Source organism: Rhincodon typus, unplaced genomic scaffold (assembly GCF_021869965.1).
Source record: "Rhincodon typus isolate 14 unplaced genomic scaffold, sRhiTyp1.1 hic_rhity00002604, whole genome shotgun sequence".
NCBI classification, from domain to species: domain Eukaryota; kingdom Metazoa; phylum Chordata; class Chondrichthyes; order Orectolobiformes; family Rhincodontidae; genus Rhincodon; species Rhincodon typus.
In genome coordinates this window covers 2,513-18,576 of record NW_025968242.1, presented here as the reverse complement: position 1 = coordinate 18,576, position 16,064 = coordinate 2,513, and the positions used below count along the sequence as shown (strand labels likewise).

General features: G+C 39.1%; 1 protein-coding gene across 1 annotated transcript; it reads left to right on the top strand.

Moving 5' to 3' along the window:
- Nucleotides 1-1,687: 1,687 nt before the first annotated feature.
- Nucleotides 1,688-14,510, top strand: LOC125481560 (polypeptide N-acetylgalactosaminyltransferase 2-like). The gene is made up of 5 exons (XM_048593280.1): nucleotides 1,688-1,843; nucleotides 5,366-5,464; nucleotides 14,071-14,138; nucleotides 14,225-14,290; nucleotides 14,377-14,510. Exons 1-5 carry the CDS (start codon nucleotides 1,809-1,811, stop codon nucleotides 14,508-14,510), a joined length of 402 nt encoding a protein of 133 aa, XP_048449237.1. The 5' UTR covers nucleotides 1,688-1,808.
- Nucleotides 14,511-16,064: the final 1,554 nt, after the last annotated feature.

Below are 16,064 nucleotides of genomic sequence, written 5' to 3'. Positions count from 1 at the left end.
CCATGCTACCTGCATCATAATTAATGAGTGTGGGTTGCACTATCTTAGTGCATTCCAGTTCATAATAACTAAGTGACTTAAAAATTCCCTTCTTTCATTTGACTTTACCTTAACCCAAGTCTTCTAGTTATCAATCCACCTTGCAGTGGAAATGTTTTCTTCCCATCAACCTTCCTAAGCCTTGGTATCACACTGGTTACTCTTCAGTTCCCAGCAAATTTGAATTCATTTTGTATTCTAAATGCGTCATGTTTGAAGACTTTTCACTACTGATGTGCATCACACCCCATCCATGTTTGCTCCCAAATCCTGCTATTCTGACAACTTCTCTGAAGAGTACTTGCTTTTCACCCTTCAGCTTGCTTTTTGTCCATTCCCAAGGTTTCAGTCAATTCTCACAGTTCTGCATTCATCTAATAGTATTTCTTGTGGAACTTTCCAATCCTTCAATCCTGCACCAGTGTAAGCTATTTTAATTATAAATGACAACATATTTAATTATTTAACAACTTTTTTCCAAGTTAAATTAAAACAAAAACTGTCTTAAATTATGCTTCTTTAACAGTTGTTAACAAATTATGCTTTTAACTTACAAACACCTAATATCAAATTTAGCATTTAGTTGTACAGAACATTTGTATTGTTGGAAAAAAAAATGCATCTTGTCAAAGCTTTTCATCAGGTCAATTTGCAAGAATTACCAAATGATTCATTGACAAGTGAACTCTGCCAAGTTTGAAAAATATTGATAAATACTTAAAAAAGAAATATTTTTAGGGCTAGGTAGAAAGAGTGGTAGAGTGGGACTAGCTGGCAAAGAAAGAATGTGGATTCCATGCTGGGAGAGAAGAACGTATATGTCAGTTTAGAAAAATTAGCCCAATGTGATATTCAGTAGAGATCACTGGCTACCCACATGTGGCTACAATGACAATAAATTTCAGTCAAAAACACCTTTTTATTTACATATGTGCATCACTCTTCTGTTTTTTTAAGCAAATGTCCACTGTACTTCAGTAACCAAGGAGGTACTCAACAATGAAAGAATGCTTACACAATCTACTGTTCAAATGATTGCCTAACCAACAAATGAACCAAAAGGTTAAAGTCCAATCAGGCACACTGCTGCAGATCTTAATGTACAAGACCTTGAAAAACAGTCTGTAAATTTATTTCCAATTGTTGGCTGTTGTATACTGTTTGCCTACTTGATATTGGCTTTTATACTGAGATTGGCTTTTATACTGATATCTGGTGCTTGTAAAACTAGGTGTGGGAAGAATCCCAGAGATTGCTGGTAAGCTTAGTTAGAACAGTCAGTATGTTTGATAAGATATACTCAACTGGCACAATATAGATCTAATTTTAAGCAGTCTTGTTTAGTTTTATGCTTTGGTTGACATTCTGCGGCAAGTCCTTCATTAATAATGCCTTTGAACCATGATCCCACCTTGGCAAATTTGAGAGACAGAAGTTTGTGAAGTAATTTGCATACTGAAAACAATCCTAACCAAGGATCCCTTCATATACTGCCTTTTATTAAATTAGTTGCTATCAGTTGGGTTTTTGAAATTTAATAAACTGACAAAATGATCTTTAAAGACAGTAGTTTATCTTACATTGCACCTCTCTCAAAGGATTAAGAGCACATGACTTTGTTTTAATTGCATGTTTTTGTTTGACCTACAGGGAAAGTAAAGTGGCAAGACTTTGATCAGGAAGCTTACATTGAGGTCACTTTAGTAAAGAATGGACAGGATCCATATGCACGGAATAAGTTTAATCAGCTGGAAAGCGACAAACTGCGAATGGATAGGAATATTCCAGATACCAGGCATGATCAGTAAGTGGAAAAGTCTTAAGGCCCCCTTTTTATAGAACTGTTTAGGTCGTAAGCTTGAGTGTTACTCCAGAGAGTTAAACAAATGTCTAGGGTGACACTGCAATAAAATATTAAGGGAATGCTACATTAAGAGGTGCTATTTTTCAATTGAAGCTTTGAATTGAAGCACCATCTGCTTTCTCAGGCAGATAGAAAGAAGAGCAGGGTATTCTACCAGTGGCCCTCAATTAAGATCCTTAAAACAGAATATTTGGCCATTAGCACATTGCTGATACTAGAACCATGCTCTGTGCAGGTCAGTTGGTATAGCTCCCATGTTACAGTAATGACTGAGCTTCACAAATATTTAATTGGTGCTTTGGGATGCGTGTAATCATGAAACTGATACAATAAATATATCAACTTTTAGAGCTAGAACCTATTTCATTTCACATAATTCATGTAGCAGGCAAAATTCTCCAAAAATTCAGTCGGAAATTGCTCCTACTGTAGCAATTTAAACTTCCTCACCTCTGTCTACCCACTAAGACTTTCCTCAGTTTGTCACTAGACTTCTCTTTCTGTTTTAAGTAGTATCTTTGTTAACTAGTACTTGCACATTTACTGGCTTCTGAAGCCCGATTTAACAATTAGCTTTGTGATTTAACAATAATCTTAATAGAGAGCATACAGATTTCCCATTACATTCTAAGACTATCTGCAAAAATAGATACCACATACCAACATTCCACAATTGAAGACAAATATAGAAATATTAATATTATTATTTACAAATAAAAATGTATACGAAAGCAAAAAGATCAAGAGATCAGAGTATAATAATCAAATTTACAGAAACATTAAAACCAAATCGGGCAATACCTACAAAAAGCAGAACAAGAAGATAGCCCAGACCATAACTTTTTCTTATTTAAAGGCAAGTGTCAGACATTGCATTCCAGATGCAATTCGATGGATCAAACTACCAGTCTTGAAGTAAAACGCATTTTATTCATACATTATAGTTAAAATACAACAAGAGAAAGAAGAAATTGGAATTACTTAACTCTATTCGAAAACTTAACAGAATAGTAGATTATTTAACTACTGAACAGTAACTGTCCCAATATAGTAACATCCCATAAACATACCCTTGGCAAAGGCAAATTCAGTAAAATACATTGTCTCACATGCAATTCTCTAGCCCAGGAAGAAAATGTCAAGAGAAAACAGAGAGAAAAAGTAGCAGGGAGATATGTACTGCAGCTTCCGAACCCAGTTTCAAGACCCCAGCAACTGCTACTGAAAGCTAAAACTTAAAAAAAAATCATGGTTCTGTGGGAGCTTGACCCCAACCATTCAGGCTGTTCTATCTTTCCAACTTTTTTAAAAAAAAGGCCCCGAGGCGTCGCAAGCTGTTTACTTAATAGACAGTACATCACCTCTGTCTTAAAATTTCTCTTCAAAAAAAACCCAGGACAGGTACACCTCTTAAACCCACAATTGCTGTAGGCCTTTCCCCAGGGTCATGTCCTAGACCTGCTGTCTTCATCTGCTTCAGCACTGACTTCCCCTCTATCATAAAGCTAGAAGAGGGAATGTTAACTGATTGCACAATCTTCTGTGTCTGTAGCTTCTTAAATACAGAAGCTGACCATGCCTGCATGCAGTAAGAGCTGGACAGCATTCTGGATTGGATTCATAAGTTAAACGTAATAATTGGGCCATACAAGTGCCATATAGTTTCCAAAAAGAGAGCATCTAACCATCTCCCCTTGAGATTCGGTGATGTTACCATTGGTCAAACCCCAGCATTAACATCCTAGGGGTTACAATTTACGAGAGACTGAGATGGACCAGCCATATACATGTTGTGGCTACAATGGCGTGTTAGCCGCTGGGAATTCTTCAGTGAGTAACTTAACCCCCAGATTCCTCAAAGCCTGTCACCATTTACAAGGGACAAGTCAGGACTGTGATGGATAATGACAACATCGTGTGGAGCTGGAGGAACAAAGCAGGCCAGACAGCATCAGAGGAGCAGGAAAGTTGACGTTTCAGATTGGGACTGTTCTTCAGAAAAGGATGGATAATCTCCACTCACCTGGATGAAAGTGGCTCTAAAACATTTAAGCTCAATATCATCTAGACAAAGCAGCTCACTTGATTGACACTCCACCCAACTCCTTAAAAATTCACTCCCTCAACCGCAAATGCACCTTGGCAAAGTTATGTACCATCTAGAAGATGCAGTGTGGGAACTCAGCAAGCCTCCTTCATGAACACCTTCCAAAGTTATGACCTATACTTCCATGAAGTATAAGGGTAGCAGTTGCATGTGAACACCATCACCTTCAAGTTCCTCTTGAAGTCACTTACCATCCCAACTTGGAACTAACTTGTTGAACCTTCACTGTTGCTAGGCCAAAAACCTTTTGGTAAGCACTATGGTTGCACCTAAACCATATAGCAGCAGTCAAGAAGGCAGTTCACCAACACCTTCTTAGAGAGGAAGTAGGGTTGATAATAAATGCTGGCCTTACCGTTAGTGCTCACATCTCATAACCCAATAGTAACAAAAATAAGTCCTGGCAACATAATTTCTGGCACATCATATTTTCTCACAAAGTTCTTCTTCCTCCCTTAACAAAAGAGACTACTCAAATGCAAGACTGAAGAGCCTAAGGAACATTAGAAGATTGTATTTTCATTTGAAAATCAGTTTCTTTGAGATAGTTACTTAGTAAGAATGTTTTGTTTTTTACCAAATTTGCATTTCCCACTGCAGTTTGCCTTCTTGGCTTTACATAATTTCTAATCAACCTGTTTATAGATTTGGCACTCGAACGCTAGTCTCCTGGCTCAGAGCTAGGGACTCTACCACTGTGCCACAAGAGCCATTGCACCCTTTCCAAACCTATCTTTATATGTGATACTCAATTCCTGCATTCTTGCCATTACTTTCATTAAACTACTCATTCTGCAGTTTACCTTCATGGCACCTGTGTCAGCTGCTGTTATAAATGGTTCCCTCCGCTCAACTTCCCTGTTGCCTTTCAAATCTGCCATCATCACTCCTTTTTCTAAAATAAGCTTCCATAATGTCATTCACATGTCACCTTGCAGTGGGCTTCACATTTGATTAGAAAATGATAAGTTTGTGTGCTAAATGCATGTGTCAACATTTCATATACTGTAAGACATTATACGGGAGTAACTTTCTTCAAAGTAATTTCAGAACACAATTCCACATTCCTGATAGATTGTTGATTTTAGTGTTCCATAGTGATTTTAAGTAGTTTTCAAAACCTCTGGAATGAAGAGGGAAATTTTTATCCTATCCCATCAGTCTATCACTTGCTGATACCGTATCACACATCATTCTGGCTTTTTCATTGGCTGTCTTTCATTATTGCAGGATTAATTGATGAACCTTGTACTGTTGTAATGTTTTGGACTGAACTTTTAAAAAGCATTATTAATTCAACAATTGAACGTGGGAAGATGTATCATGTACTAAATTTGCTTTGTTTTTACTGACAGATGCAGGCGGAAGCAGTGGAACTCTGACTTAACAGCAACCAGCGTAGTTATCACCTTTCACAATGAAGCAAGATCAGCATTGCTTCGTACCATTGTCAGGTAAAAGCAGTTGCAAAAAGCTGGAATCAATTACTTTGTATTTTTAACAGAAACTCACATTCATATAACCTCCTTAAAGTAGTAAACCCACCCAAGGCTCTTCACAGCACTATTCTCAGACAAAGTTTGACGTTAAACCATGTTTCATGTTATGGAATCGTAGAGTGTTTTACCACACATTGGGATGCTATTCAGCACGTCATTTCCTGGCTGGCTGATAGCAAAAGCAATTTAGCTAGTTCCATTCATTTGCTTTTTCTATTTAACTCTGCAAATCTTTTCTCTTCAGCTAAGTATCTAATTGCCACTTCAAAGCCACAATTTAATCTGCCTGCACTATATTCTCAGTCAGTGCATCAGAAATTCTAAATACTGCATGAAAAAGAAAATCCTCTTGTTGCCTCTGGCTCTTTTGCCATTCATATTAAATCCTCTGATCCTCTAATACTCAATCCATCTGATAATGGGAAAAACTTTTCCCTCCCTAATCTGTCAACCCTTAATGATTTTGAACTCCTCTATGAAATCTACTCTCAATTTTCTCTTCTCTGATTAGAGCCCCATCTTTGTCAGTCTACCCACATAACTGAAGTCTCTCATCCTTGGAATCATCTTTGTAAATCTTCTGTGCACCCTCTTCAGTGTATTTGTAACCTCCCTAAGGTGTGGTGCCAAAATTGGACATACTCCAGTTTAGGACAAACCATAGTTTTATAAAGATTCTTGTTTTTGTAATCCATGCATTTACTTATACATTCCAGGTTTACATATGCTTTAAAAGCCACTTTCTCAATCTACCCTGCCACCTTAATTGATTAATGTATGTATACCTGCCTTCCTACTCCTCCAACCTTTCTATTCCTGCACACCCTCTGCAATTGTATAATTTACTTTATATTGCTTTTCTGTTCTTCCTACCAAAGTGTACCAGTTTACACTTTGCTCCATTAAATGTTATCTACCAAATGTACCCCATTCCACCAGCTTTCCTATGTTTTGAAATTGTGCTTTGCATATTTGAGTCCAATAAAGCCATTGTCTTAATACCGATCTCAGGGGATCATGCCATATAATGTTCTCCAGTCTGAAAAATGTCTGTGTTTTGTTTGTTTCCAGTCATTCAGCCAAATTCATTATCTATGGTTTTGTTCTTCTACATGACCATTTTTCTGAAAACTTAAGTAGCATTTATCAAACACATTTTTGAATTCCATATATACCACATCAAAAACTTCATTAAACTTTTTTCATCCCATTGAAAAACTCAATTGCATTAGTTTAGCAGAATTTGTCATTAACTAATCATTGTTGAGTTTTGTAAATTAATGCACATTTTCTAGGTGATTGTTAATTTTGTGACAGTGAGCAAAAGCTTAGGTAAGAAAAATATGTTAAGGAGTGTCTTAAGGAAGAGAATTCAGAGGCATGGTGTAAAAGTTTTAGGAAGAAAATTGATGCTTAGGGTAGAGTGGGTGAAAACAGTTACCTGGATGGCACAAGTGAAATCCAAGATGTGTTCAATTAGAAAGCTAGCGTTCAAATTAATGGCTGTTTTGGAGCAGTCGTCACCTATCAACCTCTGCAGTCAAGTTACCAAGACATCGTAAGAAGACAAAATTAGAAAAGCACGGAGACCCCAAAGGGTTATAGGACTCGAGGAGACTACAGAGATGAGGGTGAGGGCTTGGAAAGATTTAGAAACTGGGTAGAATTTTAAATGCGACATTGCTGAACCAGAAGCCAGTGTAAGCTGGTGAGCACAGGGGTGCAATGTAGCTGGTTTTAATGTGAGCCTGCATGATCTAAGCTGGGAGACTGCAGTTTAAAATACTGCAGTAATATCTGTGCCCACTCTTGGGTGACTCTAAGTCATCAAGAGCTACCAACCTTCGTCAAGTCTTTTGGGATTTAGTGGAGCATGTTCTGGTTGGTAGAGTGCGCATTCCATGTTTGTGTGATCTGATTGGCTTGATTTAGAACCATGGCCAGGGTGATGTGTCAGATACGGGGTTCTAAGTTCTTTGTGTTTTGTATGTAGGGAGCAATAGGGTGAATTAGGGAGTGGCATAGGCTTCCCCATCAGGGAAGGCAATGGCCTAGTGGTATTATTGCTGGATTGTTAATCCAGGTAATGTTCTGGGGACCTGGGTTCAAATTCCGCCACGGCAGCTGGTGGAATTTAAATTCAATAAATATCTGGAATTAAGAGTCTAATGATGACCATGAATCCATTGCCGGTTGTCAGAAAAACCCATCTGGTTCACTAATGTCCTTTAGGGAAGGAAACTGCCATCCTTACCTGGTCTGGCTACATGTGACTCCAGACCCACAGCAATGTGATTGACTCTGAACTGCCCTCTGGGCAATTAGGGATGGACAATTAATGCTGGCCTAGCCAGCGATGCCCTCATCCCATGAATGAATAGAAAAAAAATGTTGCTGATCGTGCCATGCAGCCTGAAGCAGACCAGCAAGAAATGATTTAAATCTGAATCTTGTGACTTTAAACAGGAATACAGGCCCCATTAGCTGAACAATGTTGAAAGAAACTAGCATAAAGCAGAGCAACTTTAAATAGGGATTTTGTGTAATTTGTTCTGGATCAGGTGATAAATGAACAGCACTTTACACTTTGGAGCCCGACTCACAATCCTCTTGGGGTCCTAGTTTAAAAGCCTTCAGTTCAATGTAAACATTGTTAAAGATTGAAACTTGCAAGAATCATCTTCATTCTGGCTTTTTTAATGCACCATTGGAACTTGACTGACTTTGCTTAGTTCTGGGAAAACATTCACTATTAACATAAAAATGAACTGGACTGAGTTGTAGCATAATGTGTGATTGGTTGTTGCTGCACAGTGCCGAGATCTACTTGTTCAAGTCAGATCTTTCTTTGATTACTTGGGTATCATAGAGTTGTACAAGACAGATGGATTGACTCACTGTGCTTTGCACTGTAGGTCCTTTGGAAGAGCTTTAGAGTTAGCTGCAAACAAGAATGGGAACGTTGTGGTAACCTTACAGGACTACTAATCAAAAAGTCTAATGTTGCAGGGGCATGAGTTGAAATTACACTAACAGCAATTGCGGAATTTAAATGCAATTAATTGAATAAATCTGGAATAAAAAAAACTAGGCTAAAGTTTTGCCAAGAAGATGGGAAACAAAAGCTGGATTTGTTTTGGGGTCAGAAACCAGTGGGAAACTGAATAAAATTAAGATTTTCACTAGAGAAAGCTTAATTGGGTTTTATGCCCACTTAGAACTAGTACCGTTTTGAACAGAGCTGGGTCTCATGAAGCGTGGGACTTGTTTAGAGAATCTAGAAGCCATCACTGTGACTGTTGTTTATTCGGAGAGACATTTGTTGATCATGCCAAAGCCTTCCATAGCACTAGAGGGAAGCAAGATGTCACAAGATAGTCAGAGGCCCAGCATCTAGGGCACAGTTGCCCTTTGTGTCATTGACTTCATCCTAGATCTAATGCTGGAGGTTGTGAGGGAGATCAGGGAAATCCTTAAGCCACTCTCTGTTCAATGTTGTCTTCCTCCACCTTACCACTTGTTCTGGCTTCTCCCAGAAGAGCTGTCCTCTTTCTTCCTCAGTGCCCACATTTTTCTGGAAGGCTATATCACAGAGAATGCAGCAGATGACCACAATGAGCATAATAAAGGTTAATAAAGTGTCGAAGACTCTACCCTTTGTAAATTGGGCCATTGAATACAAAGGCAACAAAGTTGTGCGATACCTGTATGAAACATTGATTTAGCCTCAGCTGGAATGTCATTCTGGAGATTAACTTCATCAAGGATGTGAAAGCACTAGAGAGGGTACAGCAAAAGTTAACAAGACTGGCTCTGGGGCTGAAGAAGTTGGGAACACCACTACCTGCAATTTCCTCTCCACGCCACTCACCATCCTGACTTTGAAATATATAGCCATTCTTTTACTGTTGCTTGGTCAAAATCCTGGATATTCCTCCATAATGGCATTGATCCAACCTACAGCACATGGACTGCAGCAGTTTGAGAAAGCAGCTCACTACTACCTCCTCAAGGGCAACTAGGGACTGGTAATAAATGCTGGCCAGCCAGTAGCACTCATGGCCCATGAGAGAATTAAAAAGAAACTCAATTATGCAGACAAGAAAAGTTTGAGAGGAGATTTGTAGAGTTTCTCAAAATCATGAAGGACATATTTTCTAATCGAGTTGTTCAGAACTGTTATTCCACACCTCTGGAGTTGGAATTTGAGCCCATCTCTCCTGGCTTGTAGGTAGGGACATTGCCACATGCCATAAGAGCCTTGAGCCAAAGAAAATCATGAGGGAAAAGATATTTTCTAACCAACCTCTGCAGAGATATAGCACACACCTTTAGAGCAGATGGTCTTGATCCCAGACCTCCTGGCTCGGAAGTAGGGACACTACCACTGCATCACAAGATCCCTTAATATATTTTCTAATCAACCTGTTCAGAGATGCATTGACACAGTCCAGCAGGTGGGACTTGAATCCAGGCCTCCTGGTCCAGAGGTAGTTACACTATCACTGTGTCACAAGAGCCCTAAAAATCATGAGGGATCTGAATTGCAAAGATGTGGAGAACCTGTTCACATTGACAACAGATGTTTAGAGCCTCGAATGCAGTGCCTGAGATTGTGGTGAAGACATAATCAATCGTGGCCTTTCAAAAGAGAATATGATAATTATCTAGAGCAAGAAGGTCTACAAGATTATAGAGAAATTATAGGTAAGTGAGACTAGGTGAGTTGCTCTCGCAGAGAGCCAGCAAGACATGGCAGCCCAAATGGCTTCTTTGTGTTGTAATAATTCTATGATTCTATGTCCAAGATCATTGCAGGCGGGTACTGGTGGCTGCCATCTGGTAGTAATTGCATCTTCAAAAACCTGATGGCCTGCTCAATAGTTGTCCTACTGAACAGGTGTTGTTGGTTTTATCACCTCTGTCTGGGACTCAAATAGGAAGGGTTGGTAGCCATATCATCAAGGGACATTTCTTGTCGCCTACAATCCATCCATGAAATGAAGATCTGAAGCAAAGGATGACGGAGTTGTGGCAGCAACCAGGGAAGCAAGGGCATATTGGCAGGAATCTGTTGTGATCACAAACCATTCGAATGTTGAAAGAGTCGAAGCCCTTCCGCTAGATAAGTTTGATAGCCCCTTAGTGGCCATGTGTGTCCTTTCCCCTGGGCGGAGTCTAGTGCAGATGGCAAAACTCAGGCCCTTTCGTGACTGAGAGGCCATGCCTGTCATGAAGGGAATATATTGTCACAACCAGAAAAAGAGAGCATCTGTGATCTGCAAGATGTAGTGATATGCACTTTCTTGCAAAATCCCTTAAACATCTAAGGTTGAACCTAAGTAGAAGCCAGAAGTGATGCTTCACTGACTTAGATGACTTTTGGCAGGTCATGGCACCAGTGTAGCAAGATGTGAGCTCTTCATCAGTGCAGGCCACAGATGTTTGTAACTAACTACCTGCAGAGTCTCATTTCCTGTGGCACTGGGTTTTCAGTCAACCTCGGGGAACCCTATCTGCACTGGTAAATCCTACGTTAAACATATGGCCTCTTTTGTCTTTCAGCCTCTCTTCTTCTGCTGCTACTAGGATTTCCCATTTTCCTATAGATAGTGTTGTCCCTCTTTGTTACAATCTGTCATGCCTCCATTACTGGCTGTAACATTTATGTAATTGGCAGCCTTGCTCCTTGCTGTTTTGCCTTCGCAATGTTGGGGTGCTTAGTACCCACTCCCCTGCCAACTGATTTCTCCATACCCGGTGTCGAGACTCCCTTTGCCCCACTTATGGGGTCAGGGTGATCCTCAGAACAGCCTTGACTCACTTCCTACTCTATATTTGCCTCTCCTCAGCTGATCAGAAACAGCTAGCTCATGAAACCTTTGTGGTCCTTTGAATGTTCCCAGAATTCCCAAACAGCCCCTAATTGGGTTGTACCGACACAACATGGACAGCATCTGTTCAAGAAGGCAGTTTTCACCACTGACTTGTCAAGGGAAATTAGTGATGGGCAATAAATGTTGATCTTGCCAGCAGTGCCCATTTTCTATGAATCGAAAGGAAAAACCCACTTTCCCTTGCTTTTTCATTAGATGTTACAGATACAAATTTTACAATGTTATGTTTTTGAAATATCTCTTAATTTGGCATAGAATGGAGGAATAGTCATGTAACTTACTCTGAATTCTGTTCAACACAAGCTTGATTGGCTAAATTTTTCAGGGGGATCGATTGTCTTACTGAGAAGAGAGTGCAGGATGTTTACACTTACAGACAATAGCGAGAGCATCTGTGATAATTATCAGTAACCTACTAGTGTCCAAATTTCACAGGGAAATGTTCGAAATGTCATGTTGTATAGACAGCTAAGCTATAAACTTCATTTAATTCCAAGCAAGAATGGAGTTGGGTCTAGAGAATAGTTATTTAGCATTTTCATCTGGATATGAGACAATGTAATTCACATGGCAATGAGGATGGGTCTTAGAAATGAAAACTCAATTGAAAGCCATTGTATGGGTGTGGGGTGAGTCATTTAGGACCGAGGTGAGGAGAAGTTGTTTCAACCGGAGTGTGATGAGCCTGTGGAATTGTCTACCGCAAAAAGCGGTTGGGGCCAAAACATTGAATGTTTTCAAGAAGAATTGGATACAGGCTAAAGGGATCAAAGGGTAAGGGAAGAAAGTAGGAAAAGAGTACTGAGTTGGAGGATCAGACATGACCATATTAAATGGCAGAGCCGATGTGAAGGCCCAAATGGCCTATTCCCATTTTCCGTTTCTATGTAATATTGGATTCTCAATTTCTTAAACTGTCCATGAACCTTGCAGGTTAATTTGCAAGAATCTGAGAGACGTCAGAGGAATAGAGACAGCCAGTCCTGCCCCGAAACAATGTAAAAACTGTCTTTGATATTCACCATGCAAAAGACAGGTGAGAGCATACTCAAATTGAAAAGACCAGGAGAATTTAAACAAGGCCGCAAGATTCACTTAACTTTGGCTAGAGGGAGGATTCTCTAGGGTAACCTTCATCATGAAAGTCATTTGGAGATTAGAAGTTACCCAGCTAGAAAATGTAAAAGGAAGCAGGCCATCAGGATCAGAGAATAACTGGCCTGGTTCTGGGAGATTAAAGGGCCCACTTAAGGAATAGAGTATAACATAAGATGGGATTGTTGATCATGCTAAAAGTCAGATCGTGGTCTTTTCTGCAGTTTTGTAAAAGTTGTCTTCAAAAATAGTGTTAGTGTGCTCTTAATCTTTTTATTGCATCAAAGCCTTTAAATCTAAAATCTTGTGATTTTTTTATTTGTTCACTGGAATTCAGATATCAATTTTAAAAAACATTGGTAAATGTATTAATGTCACAAAGCCAAGCTGAGTAGGAGGAGTTGATACAGAGATCAACCGTAAGCTAATTGAATGACAGATGAAGCTCAGGAAACTGAATGGTCTTGCTTTTGTTCCTGTGTCACAATGTAATGTTTTCTTAAAATAATAAATGCGGTGAACACTATTTCACACTGAAGTATTCATCTGATCTTTTCTTCTTCACAAACTGCTTCCATGTCTCAAGGCTTTTAGCTAATTCTCCGGTAAAAATCAAATCATATAAATTGAAGGCAACAAACTGGATTAGGATCTTTCACAAGTTACACATTCTAATTTTTTTTTCTATTCATTTTGTGGGATGTGGGCATCACTGGCTGGCCAGCATTTCTTGCCCATCCCTAGTTGCCCTTGAGAAGGTGGTGAACTGCCTTCTTGAACCATTGCATTCCTTCTGCTGTGGATTGACCCACAATGCTATTAGGGACGGAATTCCAGGATTTTGACCCAGTGACAGTGAAGGAACAGCTGTTTATTTCTAAGTCAGGATGGTGAGTGACTTGGAAGGGAACTTGGAGGTGGTGGTGTTCCCATATATCTGCTGCCCTTGTCCTTCTAGATGGAAATGGTCTTGGGTTTGGAAGGTGCTGTCTGAGGATCTTTGGTGAATTTCTACAGTGCATCTTGTTGATCGTACACACTGCTGCTACTGAATGTTGGTGGTGGAGGAAATGAATGCTTGTGGACGTAGTGCTAATCAAACGGGCTGCTTTGTCCTGGATGGTGTCAAGCTTCTTGAGTGTTGTTGGGCTGCACTCATCCAGGCAAGTGGGGAGTATTCCATCACACTCCTGACTTGTGCCATGTAGATGGTGACAGGCTTTAAGGAGTCAGGAGGTGAGTTACTCGCTGCAGTATTCCTACCTTCTGGCCTTCTCTTGTAGCTACTGTGTTTATGTGATGAGTCCAGTTGAGTTTCTGGTCAATGGTAACCCCCAGGATGTTGATAGTTGAGGATTCAGTAATTGTAACACCGTTGAATGTCAATGGACAGTGGTTGGATTGTCTCTTATTGGTGATGGCCATAGCCTGGCATTTGTGCGGCGAGAATGTCACTTGCCACTTGTCAGCGACATTATATCGCAGTAATTTTCATTTTAGGTTGTTCATTATCTTTTTTACATTTATTTTCATTGTCAGTTCTCAATAATTGTTTTTTTTTTTAAACAGCGTGCTTAGAAAAAGTCCACCACACCTGATAAAAGAAATCATCTTGGTTGATGATTACAGTGACAACCGTAAGTAGGAATTGCTTTACTTCTCCATAGCTCAGATGGTCCCGTAAATAAATAAATAAATTTTACAATTGAATTTCCACTTCCAGCTGAAGATGGCACTTTGCTATCAAAGATTGAGAAGGTCCGAATTCTTCGAAATAACAGACGAGAAGGTCAGTCATGGGAAATACTTTGCTGTTTCTGTGTTTGAGTTTTCCTTTAAAAGAGACCTAACAATAATCTTTCTTAAACTGCATAGGCCTAATGCGTTCACGTGTCAGGGGAGCTGATGCAGCACAAGCAAACATCCTTACCTTTCTTGACAGCCATTGCGAATGCAATGAACACTGGCTAGAACCCCTCCTGGAGAGGGTGGTTGAGGTAAGAAAATAAATTTGGAACAGAACATATTAGTGCTAATTATGTGTTAACTCAGATCATTTATTTGAATTTGCAGTTCAGTTGAATTGGTGTATATGGAGTGTTGAGAATTGTTTAATAAGACACAAATCTTATAAAGTTTCAGGTGTCTGTTAGGAGAGAAATATAGCAATAATAAAAGAAAACTTTATGATGGTTAGGATGTTTGGATAGGAGAATGGTTGTAACATTGTAAACGTTTCAGGCAAGTGACGAAGTAAGTCTTCTAGTCCAGTGAATCCCAAACCCTTTCAGCTTGCATTACACTTTCAATGTATCAAGCTTTTCATGGCACACCAAATTTTTAAAAAATAATCAGCACTATCATTGCAAGGAATGACATTTATTTCTAACTGAAATGTAATTAGACTACAATATTAATGAGAAATATTTCACTTATTTTGACTAGAATTTCATTGTGAAATGTGAGATTGCTTGCAATGAATGTAACTGTTTAATATCTGGTTTAATGGTGGAAAGACATACACAAAGCTCCTGAACCACACTTGTGTAAACACTATTTCTTCTGGTCTTTGAAATGTGGCAATGAAGAGGAACTAAATTCATAAAGTAGCTAGTTGAAAATGGCAGCAGAACAATTATTACTTGATTTGATATCAAGGGATATTCATTTCTCATTTGTAGCCAAAATTAATCCAGTGGAATCTCTTTGAATTTCAGTTCAAGGTTGCAGTCACTCCTGAGATCCAGGAATTCTTCTTTATTCTTCAAAGAGAAACTCGTAGTTAATTTTTCTGAACATACTCCAAATGGATTTTCATAAATAAAATCAAGTTGCTCTGTCCCAGATGATCTAAAATAATGCCTGAGCTTATCTGGGAGCAAGTTTAAATGTTTCTTTACAAGTGAAAGAAGTCTTTCATCTTGGTTTGCATAGAAGCTCGTTTGAACATTTGAAGTGAACAATGATTTATTCTGCAAGGAACCTTTTCTCTCCACACTTGAAGTTTTGATTTCATCCCATTTAGCTTGTCTGTGCATGTCAGTATGTCCTCATCGTATCCTTCCAATCTTTGATTCAACTCATTCAGGTGCTGAAATACATCAGACAAGGAAGCCAGCTTTTCCAGCCAGTATTTTGTTTTGCAACAGATTAGCATACTGGGACTCATTGTTCATGAATTGTTTCAATTCACCCATCAGTTCATAAATTCTTGACAGAACTTTACCCCTTGAGAGCTAGCGAACTTCAGTATGAAGGAGAAAAGATCAATAGTCTGCTCCTGTTTCTTCATATTGAATAGAAAAAGACATGACTGAAGTGGTCTGGATTTGATGAAGTTGAGAATTTTCACAGCCTCATTTAGGGCGAATTTTAGGTCAGCTGGCAAGCTACATAATAATGTGAAGAAAGCAATGAGTAATTTGATCAGAGGTTTTCACATTGTACTTTGGACACAAAGCCTTTTACATTCCTTGCCTTATAGGTGCAACATCATTGCATGCACTTATGCATTTCTGCCATGGAATTCCATTTAGTTTCAAATACCCATTGGTCATTCTGAA